This window comes from Sinohyriopsis cumingii, chromosome 10 (assembly GCF_028554795.1).
Source record: "Sinohyriopsis cumingii isolate HCF-2022 chromosome 10, ASM2855479v2, whole genome shotgun sequence".
NCBI lineage: Eukaryota > Metazoa > Mollusca > Bivalvia > Unionida > Unionidae > Sinohyriopsis > Sinohyriopsis cumingii.
In genome coordinates this window covers 8661963-8678633 of record NC_142970.1, presented here as the reverse complement: position 1 = coordinate 8678633, position 16671 = coordinate 8661963, and the positions used below count along the sequence as shown (strand labels likewise).

Here is a 16671-nt window from a genome sequence, read left to right as displayed (position 1 = left end):
AAAATATGTTCAGACACATCCAAAATATAAAACAATATTCATCACATATAACGTATAGCAAGAAGGATGCATTGACATATTTATATTTTCATACCTCTACAGTTGAAGATTACCGTCGTGAAACGGATAGCTTCCAAACAATGCTAATTGGCATTATGATAATACATAAACTGTGCTCTATAGGTACCATGGACGTAGTCAAATCCAAAAACATAGAGCTCAAGGAAGTTGGTTTTGGCATCGCCGGCTTAAGGTTAATTAATTATTTAGATACTCTGGACCAATACGATATAATATTAAGGTGTCATAGATTTGCAACCCAAGTTTATAGCATTTGAAAACAACCAGCCAGAATAAATCATCAGATAAGACGTACTTCAGCAGTTAAATTTGATACAATATTGTCAGAAATTTACAGAAACAAAATAAATATATTTTCGATATAGTATAGATAAAAACGAAATGCACTTATCGTATATTAAACATATGAAATACACGATAAAAGTGAACGATAGTAACTTTTACTGAGGCATTCAACTTACACGGGATAATGTTATGGCAGCATTTTGCCATTATTCAAATATTTCAATAATTAGAACACGAATGTATGGGATATAAGTATAGTTTTCAACGTATCTAATAAATTAAGACATCGTGGCGTAAACCACTTGTTAAAATGTTGAAATGCATCAAGACATTCGGATAAGAAAATTAAATTATAATTTAGTAGTATCTACGGTTGTGGCGGTAAATAATAATTTCTATAGTTACGTTACTTTAGGTAAGTAATATAAATGTCTGGCAAACGATTGAAACTATGCACCATGTTAACATGGTACAGATTTATCTTCACTAATAAAATGAAAATCAGCAAAGACTGTAAGTGAGTCTATTTTTTTTAACAAAGCTAATAACCTGAACATTAAGTTCTCATATATGTAGAATGTATTTAATTGTAAAGTAGATAACGAGGGATGTATTTTTCGTCTTTTCTATAGTAACAATGTCGAATGGAACTATTCCTCGAACCTCGACAACCATACCAGAAACGAATACCTCTGAGTCTACACGTGAGTAAAAAAATTACAAATACATAACAATTTGTCTGAATTTACCATGGAATATATACAAGGTATAGCATAATGAATAAACAGAAACATACTTAAGGTTAGCTACACCTTACCCCTTAAATAAAATTACTGGAGCATACACTCACACTCATACACCACACACACACACACACATATATATATATATATATATGTATGAGAGAGAGAGAGAAATAGAGAGAATAAATGACCAGCTACGAGTGTTGGCATATATATAAATTTATTAATAAATAGAGATAAACAGTTTTAGTAACATTTATATTATGTATAATGTACACTTATTAGAGGTATAGAAAATAAATCAATAGAAAAGAGAAAGTAAAGAAGAAAATAAAGAAATAACAATAATAAATAAAAGAAAATAAAATTAGATAAATACATAAAATATATATACTAATATAATTTGTTCTGCTATTAAGTAGGGTATTAGAACTCAATTTATATAATAAAAATATGTATAACAAATATGGTGTTCATAACGTTTGCTATGAAGTATTTTATAAATAATTAATTATATTTTACAGAAAATTAATTTACAACTGCAATTTCATTTTTAAATAGTTAGTAAACTTATTTTTATATTATTAGATTCTACTTTTACCAATTACATTTTTTTTTTGCAAAGTAGAATAATCATATCTAATTGTACACAAGTGACATAATTCAGAAAAAAAAAAAAATTTTCACTTCATGTCGTATAGAGTTTTTGAATTTAGACCTTTTGGATATACCGTATTAAGACGGTGAATCCAATAGGTTTCCTTTAGTAGATGTTCCATTTCAGGATCAGTTTTAACAATAGGTTGGAAGGAGAAATCTTGCAATGAATGGGAATTTTTGTTAAAATGTGCGGCAACATGAGATGAAAATGATTGATCGATATAATTTTTTATATCTGATCTGTGTTGGTTCATACGTTTAGATATTTGTTGACTGGTTTGTCCAACATATTGGATGCCACATTTTTTGCATGTTATCAAATAAATAACATTTGATGTTGCACAATTAATATCACAACGCATATTAAAAGTTTCTTTCGTATTATTACTATTGAAAGAAGTATTTTCATTAATAAATGAACAGTGTGAACATCTAGGTCTATTACATTTAGTTGATGATCCTATTTTATATGATGGTTTTTCTAATTTAGAATTAGTTAGGAAATCTTTAAGATTTTTAGTTCTTTTATATGCAAGTGTAGGTTTGCTTTCGTGTAACGATTTAACACTTGCTTTACATGATAAGTTTAATAAATCCCAATATTTATTGATAATCTTACCTATATTAGGCAAACTTGGATTATATTCAATAACACAAGGAACGATATCTTCATTTTTACTTTTGATTTTAGATTGTAAAGAATCAATCTGTGTAAGAGAAGATACTTTTTGGAAAGCAGTATTAATGATGTCAATAGGGTAGTTTCTATTTAGAAAATGCTGACCTAGCTCTGTCAAAGATGATTTAAAAACAGCATCATCCGAAATAATTCTTCTCTATCTTTTTGCTTGACTATATGGTATCCCATTTTTACATGATTTAGGATGGCATGAAGAATATTCAACATATTGATGAATATTCGTGTTTTTAACATGAACCATGGTAGTAATGTCATTATTTTCATTTTTCACGACATCTACGTCCAAAAATGAAACTCTAGTTTTAGAGACATTGAATGTAAATTTTATTGTTGGATGTAATTTGTTTAAATTGTCTACAAAGTACAAAAGGTCTTCTAATGAATAACTCCAAATCATAAAGATATCGTCTAAAAACCTTAACCATACATCCGGTTTTAAGTGGCATTTATTTAGAAAATCTTTTTCTAATTTTCCCATAAATAAAGATGCATAAGCAGGTGCCATAGGACTACCCATTGCTGTTCCCATTTTTTGAAGATAGTTTGTATTACCAAATTGAAAAACGTTATTTTCGAGCACAAGTTTTATCAAGTCACAAATATGTTCTTTTGATAGTTTATATGTATATTCGTTTTCTTCAAGATAATAATTACACGCTTCGATACCATCATTGTGTGGTATATTCGTGTAGAGTGAAACCACATCAAATATAACAAGGAATGAATTTTCAGTTAGTTTCGGTAAAGATTTCAATTTGGTAATGAAATCAAAAGTATCATTGACGTATGAAGGTAGTGATTTCAATAGTGGTTGTAAAATGTGATCAATATATTGCGATATATTATTTGTAATTGAGTTGTATGTAGAAATAATGGGTCTACCTGGATATCCTAAAGGTAGTGACTTATCAACCGTTTTATGTGTTTTTGGTAAAATATAAAACTGAGGTGTGCGTATTTTATTTGGGAAGATATCTAGTTCATCATATATGGAACAATTGTGTACAGAGATTTGATTAATACATTGGCTTATTTTTTCTTTCGTTTCTTCGGAAGGATTATAGGAAAGTTTTGTGTAATATTCTTCATCATTTATTTGTCTTTTTGTGTAATATTCTTCATCATTTATTTGTTATTAGATAGATATAGATACTGCTAAACAAGAATTTAAATGATCATATATGTTCCATACTGCTTATATCATGTGTGTTGTCATAATGGCGTTGATGAACATATATAAAATTATGTTCAAACAGCTTGCTTAGTTCATCTATGAATTAAAAACTCCTAAGTCTGCAACATAAGCGTGCATTGTATTTTAATAATTAATGTTAGTTACTAACACAATACTGTTTGAGACAAACGTGTCGTGCAATATCCAAAAGTTCAGTATAAAGAGAAACTGCAGGATTCTGACAATGTAAAGCTAATATAAACAAAATCTGAGTAGGTAATAAATATTAATTTTCCATAGTAGATTTTTTTTAACATTAACATTGTTTCATTAGTGTATGGTAGATTAATGTTAGATCTGCCATCATATATTATTAAAATGTCATTGTTTTGCGCCTTGAACACAGATATACAATCAGCTTCGAGTGGTAGTGACATTGTGATTGTTATTAATATCTTGACAATGATGCTAGAGTGTGCAGTGCGTTCCCAAATATTTCAAATGTATTCCATTATAAAGTAGATAACTTAGTATGTTTTAGTCTTCCTATTTATAGTAACAATATCGAATGGAACCACTCGTCAAACTCCACCTACGACGACCCGTGAGTCAAGCCCATGTAAGTATTACGATTTTTCAATCTATGGATTATTCAGATTTTGCCATCGAGTATACGTGAGGAATACATAAAAACCTTCTTTCTGTTATTAAAACGATGTCCTCATTAGCTAATAAACTTCATGACGTAAATAAAAGGCATGTACATAGTGTTCATTGTACATATTTCGCGATTCTATTGGCAGATGTTTATAATAAAAGTAATTTTTTTCCCTAAAGACATCTTTATAATCTAGTGTAGGCTGGTAGCTTCGAATGTAGCGCTCAAATACCTATTAATTGTAAAACGTTTCATTACTTTATCAATTTCCTGACTTCATTAAGTCGATGAATCCAAATATCCGAAAATATTATCCGCAAATAGCCAATATTATTTGGGTGGATTGTTGGATCCTTACCATTTTTGCATGTATATATTTGATTAATCTATTCCTAAATGTGATCCACCTATGGCTGTACCCTGAATTGCAAATGATGTTATATGGCCATGGAAAAACCGAATTTAGCATTTCAACGATAAAAGCCGGAAAGAATGTATTTGAGTTTTGGTTTAATTATACCTGGACTACAACACCTTATTATAAACATGAAGCATATCTTTTCTAGGAAAACACTCAGGTATGATTTCGTCTGATCAAGCCAGTACACTAGGGCATATTCTGGTTGCAGTTTTACAATAGGAAGTTTGCAATTAAAGAAATCAATTATATTTGTACCAGCGGCAAAACAATAAATATACATAAAATTTTACTTTAATTGTTTATGGCTTTTCTTGTGAATATAGCGCGTCATTAAGACTATTCTTGTATTCTAGATGATACATTATATAACTTTAGAATACCAGAATGATACTATCATTAAAAAGACGTTAAGGATGATTTGACTAAAAAGTATGTTTTGTTCATTGAGTGAAGTAATTCAGATGCAGTGCAAACAATAAATGCTAGCAAATGACAACAGATTAGGTAAAATTCTTTGTAAAATGACAACAGGTTAGGTAAAATTGTTTGTAATCTCATTGTTCATAAAACGGACTAAGTGCATGTAATAGAGTGTTAGCCGATGAAACCCCCACTGTTATAAAACATTTAGAAGAACTTAGAATGTCGCATCACATGTCGGTGACAAAATAATGTACAAGAAAGCAAACATAATGATATTTGAATTAAAATATAAAAGCAGACTAAAAGAGTGCATATTTTCAGATTTAGGTAGAGATGATAAACTTGAGGTAAGCAGCATCAATCTTGAAGCGGTGTTAGCACATTGGTATAGTTAAATTGCATATGCACTGGAGGCCAGTTTGTTGCAGTTCATAGTCCTTGTTTTCAACATATGTCACGTGTTTCCGACATATAAGACCTTCTATATTTTATATTAGTCAATATCTTTCATATCAGCATCAGGTCTTTTAGACTAGTTATTTTTCTGATTTGCACTAAAAATCAATTTCCGCATTCTAATCCTATCTTTATAAATTTCGTCTGCAGTTTAATGGATTATCTATTTATAACAGTGCACATAGTGTAGTCACCTTCTCACGTTTCGGTTGTGTTCAGTTCTACAATTTAACTGTGATAATTTCGAAAGAACTTACATTCTTTTCTTCTGATTTACGCAGCAATATAAATTTAAGTGTTGTGTACTCCTTTGTTTTCTAATGCACTGTTTATTGTTTATACACCTGTCGTATCTAACATTCGCAAACTTAACGTTTTCATATTGCATTGTGGTGCTCTCAATCTACTATGCATAGTCCATTTTAAAAAAATATTTACTTTTTCACTTGTTCCGAGCTGTTAAACAATCCATTATATCTTTTCATTTTATAAGTATAAAACCAGAATGGAGTCATCTACAAATTGATATGTTGCATTATTTGTTCTATTCACATGGATACATCCTTGATGATCTCTTTTGAGCGTTTTTGTGTCCCGAAGTTATGACTGGCACAATTATCGGTTTAATTTTGTAACACAATACTTTCTTTTTCGGGTCTTCTAGTTGTTCCACTAGAGATGCATTTTGTCTGAGTAAATGGAATTACATCCGACATTTTACTTTGTCCGCTTGTGAACTTCTGAGCGTTTACGTTTTTACACGACCGCTCCGGTGGCCCAGTGGTTACAGTGTTTGTCTCGGATACCAAAGACTTATGAAAATGGTACTAGCAGATGACTCTTTCCGTTCCGCATTAAAATGTTAGTGTTAGGATTGGTCGGCATGGTGTCAGGATAATGCATATGGGCGGGACATGATGATATATATCTGCGGCATGATGTCATAGTGATAGATATAACTATAAACTGCCACAATGCAGCCATAGTAGCGATAGGACTGAAAACGTTTTAAGGCTACGTTAAATATCCATAGCACACACATACACTGCTGTATGCTGCTGAGAAAAATATGAATATATGTTGATTGTGTATCTCTCTCTTAAAAATTATTATTTAAACAGAAAGATGTACATCAATGTAAATTTTGTTAGCAAATTATCTTGTAAGAAAAAATATAACGGCGGACGCAATAGCACATTAAATATATATGTGTTATTTGTTAGCTACCACATTTCTACGATCAACAACTACTATTTCGTATCCATCTCCTACAAGAGGCCCATCTTATGAATCCAATCCTGGTAAGTTCATAACTATATATTTATCTTATGTCATGCTTAAAATATAATCTAATATTTCAGGAATAGTTTATTTCTTGTTTTCAAAGATACGAAGCAATCCAATCCTGTAAACTTGTAATACGTTTTCTAATATATATGCAGTTTTTGTAGTTGTGGTCAGATGGAATCATTAATATTTTTTAGTTGGGGTTTTATTTTGTCCAGGCGTTGATTCACTGCCTTGTTTGCTTTTCTATGTGGCATGTCGTTCAAGAGAGATAAATAGATAGAGAGAGATAGAGAAAAATGTTTATAGTCAGTATCTTCTTGAAAATATCTTAAATAGACGAATACATTATCCGATATGTTTTACTGTTGACTTTTGCTGTTACAGAACATTTATTGTCTCTCATTTCTTCCATCTACAGCAGAATACGACATACAACTGGTGCTCTTGGTGAAAGTTGTCATGGAATTCAATGAAAATTACCAGAATAAGTTATCATCAGAATATCAGAGTTTAGCAGGAAACTTTAGTGCATCGGTGAGTGTGAGATCTTTATTTTCCTAAGCTGGACTGTGAAACGTGTAATGTATGTAATAATACTTGGATAAACTGCATCTAATTATAAATGTTTGACCGGGTGTAGCCTTAGCTTGTAGTGATAACCGGCTGTGAAATTTGGTGTAGTTCGTACACACACACACACACACACACACACACACACACACACACACACACATGTAACATCTATTCATATGATCTAAGCCATCGAGAAAAAATTAAATAATTCTTCCAAGACACCAGCGGACAGATCTGTCCATACGATCCAAGTTTATTGGACTAAAGTAGTGTAACAACTGCGTGCGTACCTGACAGCATGTCGGGCTATAATATAACGATTGCACTTTGTGACAGTGACATATAGTAAGCGACATATTACTTATATAATTAATCCTGTTCTTTTGGTGCAGCTAACGGACATCTACAAAAGCGTGATGGGATTTAAATCAATTGACGTTTTGCGATTCAGGTAATAACTTCATTATATCTTTATTAAACACATACCTCCACGTTTCTTGCATGTCCTTTAACCATTCGTCTTTTTTCAAAGAGTAGTGAAATAGCAGTACGTCCCAACACTTTTGTGTCTAGCTAACTATTAGAGGGACATAAGACAAACATACACACAGACATTCACACACACAAATATTCATTCACTTTCATTTTGATGTTTGAGAAATTGTGACAGTTTGCATCCATTTATATATCTTTCAATATATTTAACTTTATGAATATGAGAAAAAGTACACATATCAAATTATTCATCATTGTTTGTTGCTTGTATATAAAGATTGAATGAAACTCTGATTGTTTTATTCTGCAGATTAAAAATAAAATAAAAATGTAATTTTTGATTATATATACATACATATGAAACAACATCTGTCTATCCATCTACATCTCTCAGGCTATAATGGAGATTCACTTTTGTATGTATTGATGTACGTTTCATTCACATCAAAATGATTTATGTGTTGTTCATTAAAAAAAGATTATTTGGGTAGACATACACATATCTGGTTTTAGGCAGATGACTTTTTACTGCTGACAGGTAAATAATTTCACAAATATTTCACGGGTGGCTTTTCTAGAAGAATATCTTGTTCATAATATATTTCTAAAGCATTTTTGCTTCAGAAATGAAATAAATAACATAACATAAAATAACTTAATAATAAAGACTTGTATTCAGGCTAAAACAGTATTTCATTATTTTGATAGTAATGAATGACACCTTTACAGTAATTATCATTAAAAATATTGATTATATAGAAACAAGTCAAATACCAGTAGTATTTAATCAATGTAATCAGGGAACGCGATATGCTGTGGTTTACGTGAAGATTAATACATATTGCTGACTAATCAGAAACGTCATATTATGAAATATTTTCTATTTTCAGCCCTTCAATTGTTGCCGAATATTCTGCTAATTTTTATGAAAATATAGATCTTAGAAGAGTCACAGAAGAAATAAAAAACAAAGTAGTCTATTCATTCAAGACGATTGCCGGTGCTCCGGTGGATGCAGACTATACCATAAGAACAATGACTGAAATGTTAGGTATAAAGAATTAGTCATATCAGAACTAAACAATCAATTGTTTTATCAAATGGCATTAATATTGTATTCTATTTTACCACAAATGCTATAAAATGTAAAATACTGCAACATTTGTGTTCCGATTGGTGTGCGTTTTCTGTAAACGTGTTCACATTTCAGTCTAAAAAAAGTTACATTCTTCTTTTAAAATTTTGCTTTAGCCCCTTAAACGCGCAAATAGTAGATAATTGAGCTTGCTTATTGGAAATTGTATTTAAATAGACATGTGCATTTATAGATTTGCTGTTAAAATTTCAGCATTCGTATTCTAAGAATGCAGCAGCTGATGCAAAATTGCCATTCATCTTAATCTCTCTCTCTCTCTCTCTCTCTCTATATATATATATATATATATATATATATATATATATATATATATATATATATATATTCGTACGGGATTGGAGATTGTTTTCGTCTATGGTGAGCATTAATATATAGGAGGTTCCTATTCTGCCATCGTAACAACTGTATTGCGAATATATTCGTTAAGCTCAGATTGGGTATTAAACTGCGACCCGATGAAGTGAAGAAAAATATCAGTATTAAACCAGCACTGGTACTATTTTATATTGTGCACCCAAAATTCGACGTATGCATGTCTATCTCAATGAACTCCAGTGTTCTCCCTGTTGCATAATGATAATACATGACACATTTCAAGTATGGATGTAAATAAACCTCTGCATTGCTTAGAATTCAAATAATGACAGAAAAACGCAAAAGGAACAATGCATAAACATACGGGCCTATTTAGTGCAAATCTTTTCTAGTATTCAGAAATGTATGTGTTCCTGTTACAGATCTAATACTTAAAAAGGATAGGTGCTCATTAGCATCAGAAAATATTTGTCCTTTTGGTTACGTTTGCAAGCCGTCAGCGGGAACTACTGTTGTTTGTTTGGATCGATGCAATTCAAGAATATGTCAAAATAATGGTGAATGTTACATCGGCCATCGCGGCACAGACGTTCAATGCAGGTAAAGAATAAATAACTTCTTTCACTAAATAATTGAAAATATAGATCTTCATTGTCGTGTTTTTGTGCAAATAATTACACCTATTAGAGATAACTGGGGTGTTCACTAAATTGGAGCTGTGAAAAAGTATTTAAAATATTCGCTTTGAACATTTTCATGTATTGGTTTTGCAAAAGAAATGTCTGCATAGTTTTTTTAACGTTTAGACTTAAACATTTTGAAACTGGTAATGCAATAATATTTTCATGAAACAAATATACATGTATAAATTGTACTCAGAATCCCAATGTTCTGCTGAAGTGAGATATTCGGAGGGATTGATGAACTGGAAAATAACTGACGTCTTATTTAAATAATCTCAATTTGTTAATTTAATACAAAATAATGTAACTTTTCTAACTCTCACTTAGTAGTGGAATATATATTTTAACTGAGAAACGTGTTTCTTAATATATGTCTTAACTGATTTTTTTCACAGTTATAAAACTATTCACGTCAAGACCATATAAACTGCTTTTGACAATGAAAGTATATCAGCCACTAGCTTACAATATCAATGGTTGCTCAAGATATCTCCTTACTATACGTATGAAGATGTAACAATCTACTATTAAAACTTCTTATACGTAAGATTCGTACTCCGTGCTGATTTACATGATTTGCTTGTTCAAAATTTGAATACCTGTTGCCAAACCAGTGAATATTATTTCCATATGAATGACATGAACGAAACAAACCTAAGAATCCGATTGCATATATTTATGAAGCCATTGTTATCTTGTATAATTTGCAGATGTCCAATTTCGAGTGATGTAGCTTATAGTGGCAGTCGCTGTGAAATACGGCATGAAGTAATGCTACCTGAGCAGAAAGTTATCTACATTGTCATCGGGTGCATCTTGATACTAGGAATTTTAATTATGTCTGTAGTAATCATCAGTTTGAAAAGGCAACTCATTCGACAAAAGGAAACGTTTCTTAAAGAGCAAACGTAATGTGATAATTTAATAATCATAATAATATTATGCCGTAAGGTAGCATGTAAGTAAATAATTTATATATTAGAGATGTGTATGGACCAAGCAAAATTTGAATTACGGATAAACACGTAATTATTCAACAATATGCTGCACAAATGAAACGTTAATCCCAAATATTATTGTGACATTAAGACTGAACTATACTTATACCAGTAATGCGTGATAACCTACATATTGATTAAACAATAAAACCACGTAAATATATCTAGAAAAACCTTCGGTTTGTTTCCGAATAAGTTACAAACATCGGAAATGTATGCGTCATCATTTACATACACTAGTTTTGTCTTAAATAAATGTGTAGTTATGTACACGCGAAACACAACTAATTCGTAATGAGCAGATATGATACTTAATGAATTCGAACAAAACATGCTTGCATATTTGTCCATGATAAGTACCAATTCGCTGCTCTAGCGCATATGCGGTTCCGCTTTCACATTTGGTCTATTAATTTACTGGACTGAAGATCGCCAGGCTTAGAAACACTTATTTTTGATACTTCAGCAATGATGTATATAACCCTCGGTATCCCACTGTTCACTTCAATTACTATCTGATCATACAGTTGGTAGATTAGTTTTATTGTCTAGTGTATAATTTGTTGCTGAAATAGAACAGAATAAACGATTATTTGTAGAACTGAATTTTTTCTACCAATTCACTAGTTTATATAAATGTATTTATCCCCTTGACATTTTTCTCATGTTAAGGCGTGACGACATGGTTCTGAGAACGAAAAACGATACCCATGCCTCCAGCAATAAATGTGTGACTGACACCCGTGGTGAAACAAAGAGAGGTTCAGATATATATCTTGATCCCATGGTATGACTGTAACAGTTGTTTTAATAAAATGCCATTGAGTTCACTTTCAAATAGTTGCACTCTAGTTTTTGCAGCAGAATTGCTCCTAACTGATGACACTGTTATATCTCTGAGAAACTATTTATCAGGAATCACAAAACTTGCTCTAATGCATGGTGCGCAAGATTTACACATTTCTGAAATACATTTTAAAAGTATTTCGATCGAAAAATTATCAACGCTATACTATGCTCTTTATGTTAACACAATAACGATTTATTAACAGTGTATCCTCTTATTATTCTGGATGTTAAGCCAATGTAAAACGCACACACATATATACCTGAAATAGTGAACTCGCCCACGTGTCAATAGATCGATAGAAGATTGTAATGCAACATGAAATCTGTAATACATCCATGCTTTACTCATCCAAAGTTTCCATTTGCATGGATACTTTGTTGTTGCTAAACACAATAGAGATAGCAAGATCTTCTACCCAGATGATAAATGATAAACATACTAATGTTGTGACGATGCATTTTTTGATTTTTCCTGTTGTATGTATGTATGTATGTATGTATGTATGTATGTATGTATGTATGTATGTATGTATGCATTATTTTATTATCTTCATGCACAATCGGATTTTTGAAAGATAATTCTACCACGCCCTCGGTAATGCATTCCATATTCAGCATATGTGTTAATGTTGATGCATACATACTTCGCATACTTATGGAAGAAAAAAAAAATTGGTATAAATATTTTGCTTAGATAACATCATAAAACAAGCAAAGAACAAACAAACCAAACAAACGCATTATCCATACGAATTCCTCTATTTGCAACCATGAACGAATGCATTATACTGGAATCAAAAACCTTTGAATTACATGGTTTGTCCAAATCTACTTCAGCTCCATAATGTACAATGAAGAGTGAGTGTTTAATTATCTAAACTCAAGGAATAGAGAAAATCAGTAATATATTCTTTTCAAAACTATGAAAATGTTCATGTTGAAGTCGTTGCTTTTGGTGTCGGTGTCATCAATACAATATAAATATAATGTTCTTAATCGTGTGCGCAAGTCGAAGCATATTCAAAGAAGTACTATTGATTCTTCTTACGTAAATACAATTCTTGTTTTCTGTTGCACAGAGTATGCATTAATAACACTGACAGAGAAAATGTGAAATGAACATCTGTTCAAACTGATGCAGATTTCATATCTAGTTAGCATTTCCAGAAAACATAACGAAGTTCACGCAGGGTCAGAATGATATCTCTCTTAAGTGCCTCTGTATACTTACTTTTTGAAACTGCTTTTAAGTACCATTTAACGTGACGTTCCTTATGCTGCTCAGATGTTTATCAAAGGATTATACGTGTTTTGGTTGTGTGTGTGAACATCAAAAGTAACCCGTCACACGGAAATTTATATTTAAAGACGTTTAGTAAATTCAGAGAAAACTTGAATCTGACGCTCTTACAATGATGATCATCTTACAATAGGGGTAATTGTAGTGATTAGGTATTGTTTCTCAGTCACATGTCCATGTAGAAATATTGTACTTAAGCATTGCTTGTATCACATTTAAAGTAACTCGCCGCTTTAATACAACGCATGTGTCGGCTAATATGGATTTTATTACCAGGGGGAGAGATATCGTGACCCAAGCTCTGGTTACCTCACACTTCAAACTCAGAGAGAAGAGTCAGCGTACGATTACATTGACCCACATAATAAGGTAAATAAATAAAGATTATTATCGGAGTGTACTTCAAGTTTGTGGCTTTTGCATGCATTTAGCATTTACCTTACATAACGCTTTGATTGAAGTCTATATTGCATCAAAGGTAGAGTAAAATGTCAAGTCCAAGCAATCACCACGTTAAGCAATCCTGGCTTATCAGATGGAATCAACCCTTAACCTTTCTGGTTACGAGCCCAACACTATAACCACTGAACCACTGCTACGCACCTATTCGATGCACACTTCTTGGCATAATTATGGAGAGCAATATAACATACTGGCTGATTGCTCGTCATAAATCCCTTCTTATTAGAGCGTTAGAGTTTAGTACAAAACTATACTCTGCAAAATATTTATTACAAGTACTTTTATTCAATATAATCATGGTGAGCATTTATCCAAATCTAATTTCTGTTTTCCTTTTTCATATTATTATCGTTAGTATTATATATATTTTTAACTTTATTAACCTTATTAACTTTATTATTATCATTACATTTTACACTCAGAAAATGTGTATTGATGCTGATGACACAGCAATTTGTATCTTAATAATATATCATACAGTACTTAAAGAAAACTAATTAATACTTATGTATCTTATACTATTTATGTATCTATATTGATCATATATATATGATCTTGTTTTGTGTTTCTTATTGAAGGTGCTATCGGAGCCTAGATTTGATATCAATTGAATCAGGTATTACTTTTCTCCTCTTATGTAATCATGTTACGTATTGTTGTAAATTTTACTTCTGCGAGATTTAATTAACGTTTTCAGTTGTTAGAAAACAATACACCAATTTTTTAAACAAAGTTAAACCAATGTTTGATTCAAGGAATGATATATTTAGTTTTGTATATTTATCATGTTCATCACAAACAATCATGTAGCATAAAACATAAGCACATCAAACTAATAAAGCTTTCTATTTAGGCTTTGTAAATAACAAAGTGTAAATTATGAAGAAATAAGTCATTTGTATTGGAAAGACATGTGTAGATAGATCATTGTTCAATTTCTCATCAATGCGACAGAAATCTATCAGCAGCAGAGAGGGTGAACAGACCACTTGTTTGAAACGTCATTTGCTTAAAATATAAGCTTCTTCCGAAATAAAAAAAGTGTCCACAGATTTTAAAAAAGCGTCGACGTTACTGAGAAAATCTCTCCGGGGTTTGTCTAATTAATATTACTCCATTGTCGTTGGTGATTTTTTTCTAGTTTATTATGCACGCGTTTTACGCAAATTACGTCATCGCGAGGTCCCCCCCACCCTCTCTGCTGCTATAATTAAATCATTATGTTATATTAAAATAATGGTACATCTGGAATCTCATACTGCAAGGATAGCTCGAGAACGATTAGAAGCAATCAAAAAATTTCTTCCTGTCAGAGACTCATTTAGAGAAAACTTACGAGCGCAGCAACTATCACAAGTTGAGTACGAAGAGGACACTAAAAAACTGTTTAAACCCGTCACTGCAGCTACTAAGAAAGCTGCAGCGGTTGTTGAAAAAACTATATGGGGAGATATTGCGGAGGAAGATGAGAAGAGGAAAAAGGGTATTTTTCCAGTATTAGAACAAACTGCAGCGCAGACTGAAAAAACATAGCAACAAGAACTAAACAGACAAAGAAGATTTCACGAGATCTTCCAACTGATATAGCTGCAGCTCAACCTCCACCTGTCCGTGAAGAAATACTTGAAGATATTGGAGAACTTCGTACTGAAGTTGCCGACGTGAGAAAAGAACTTGCACCTGAACCCGAACCAGTAGAAGAAAACTTAGAATTGATTGCAAGATTTAAAAAAGGGGTTGTTGAAGATATTAGAAATACTAAAAGAGAAAAATTACCCGAAACAATATTTAATAAATCTAATATTTTAAAACCCCGTCATGAAAAAGCAAGTGATGATAATCTTATTAAATGGATATATCGCGTATATAGAAACAAAAATCAAGCTAGAGATGATGATTTAGAACATAGAAATCTTGATGAAGAAGTAAAAAGACTTTATAGAGAGAGAATAAAACAACAAGAACAACTCTCCCAGCAGGAACCTTCGTATCAACTTCCTCCACCTCTGCAACAAATAGAACAACAACAATCTTCTCCACCTCTGCGACAAATAGAACAACAACAGTCTTCTTCGCCGAAACTTAAAGAGAAGTATCTTAAAAGAGCAAGAAGATCCTTATCTAAGAAAGACACAGAGACAACAGAAGAAGGAGCAACGGGGAGTGGTCTGGGAAATAATTTTGTTTGTCCTAATAATATCCTCAATCCTCACCAGAAATAACCAATGAAGCAGCTGATATTTGTCGGCAATTATTTCAAGGTGGTATCATGGATATTGGCGTTTACCGAGAAATTATTGATAAGCTCGTTGATGATTAGTCACCGCGATTAGATAAATGGTAAATAAACTAAGATGATCATACACAATAATCATCGTAAATCCGTATCGGTCAGAGCGGTAAACTCACGATTACCACTCTATAGAGTTATTTACGGAGATGGACTTGGTGATGTTATTCAGGGATTATTTACAAGGTTAGCCCCAAAAGCAGCGCCTATTGCAAAACAATTATCGATGAAGGCTATCGATGTTATTCGTGTAAAAGCTCCTGGTGCAATTATCAATGTTGCTGGTCAGGTGTTCTCGGCGATCAAAGATAGACTAGCACGATTAATGCGACGAAGATCACAACCAGTTAAACTACCAAGTACTGAAATTATGCCCGCAGACGTAAGTAAAATAATAAATCAAGCTGCAAATAAAAAACTGGCAGCGTTAGCAGATCAAGGACTCGGTGAACCAAGGAATAATATTTCAAGTAATCAACGTGTTAAACGGAAATAATTATAATAAAATGTTCAAACGCGTATCCGACGAAGCATTTGATATGGAAGCACATGTCCTTAAAGATGAATCGGTACGTGATTATCAGTTTTATTCTTATGACGCACGAACACCAGATCAACGTGGAGGAAGAATTGAACAAAAGTTCATGACACAAGTAGAT

The 16671-nt window shown here is 31.9% G+C and overlaps 1 protein-coding gene across 4 annotated transcripts in view; it reads left to right on the top strand.

Annotated features, from left to right (window-relative positions):
• Positions 1–16671, top strand: part of LOC149789578 (uncharacterized) — a 69298-nt gene that overhangs the window by 32253 nt on the left and 20374 nt on the right. For 3 of the 4 annotated variants that reach the window (XM_089971592.1, XM_089971591.1, XM_089971590.1), the window contains 11 exons: positions 999–1070; positions 4200–4262; positions 6825–6902; positions 7310–7425; positions 7857–7915; positions 8850–9010; positions 9853–10030; positions 10824–11021; positions 11784–11898; positions 13537–13629; positions 14301–14338. In XM_089971592.1, coding sequence (XP_089827718.1) covers positions 999–1070; positions 4200–4262; positions 6825–6902; positions 7310–7425; positions 7857–7915; positions 8850–9010; positions 9853–10030; positions 10824–11021; positions 11784–11898; positions 13537–13629; positions 14301–14333 — 1166 coding nt within the window. In that variant the 3' untranslated portion in view covers positions 14334–14338. The remainder of the gene's footprint in view (positions 1–998; positions 1071–4199; positions 4263–6824; positions 6903–7309; positions 7426–7856; positions 7916–8849; positions 9011–9852; positions 10031–10823; positions 11022–11783; positions 11899–13536; positions 13630–14300; positions 14339–16671) is intronic. The other variant, XM_089971593.1, reaches the window with a different exon arrangement.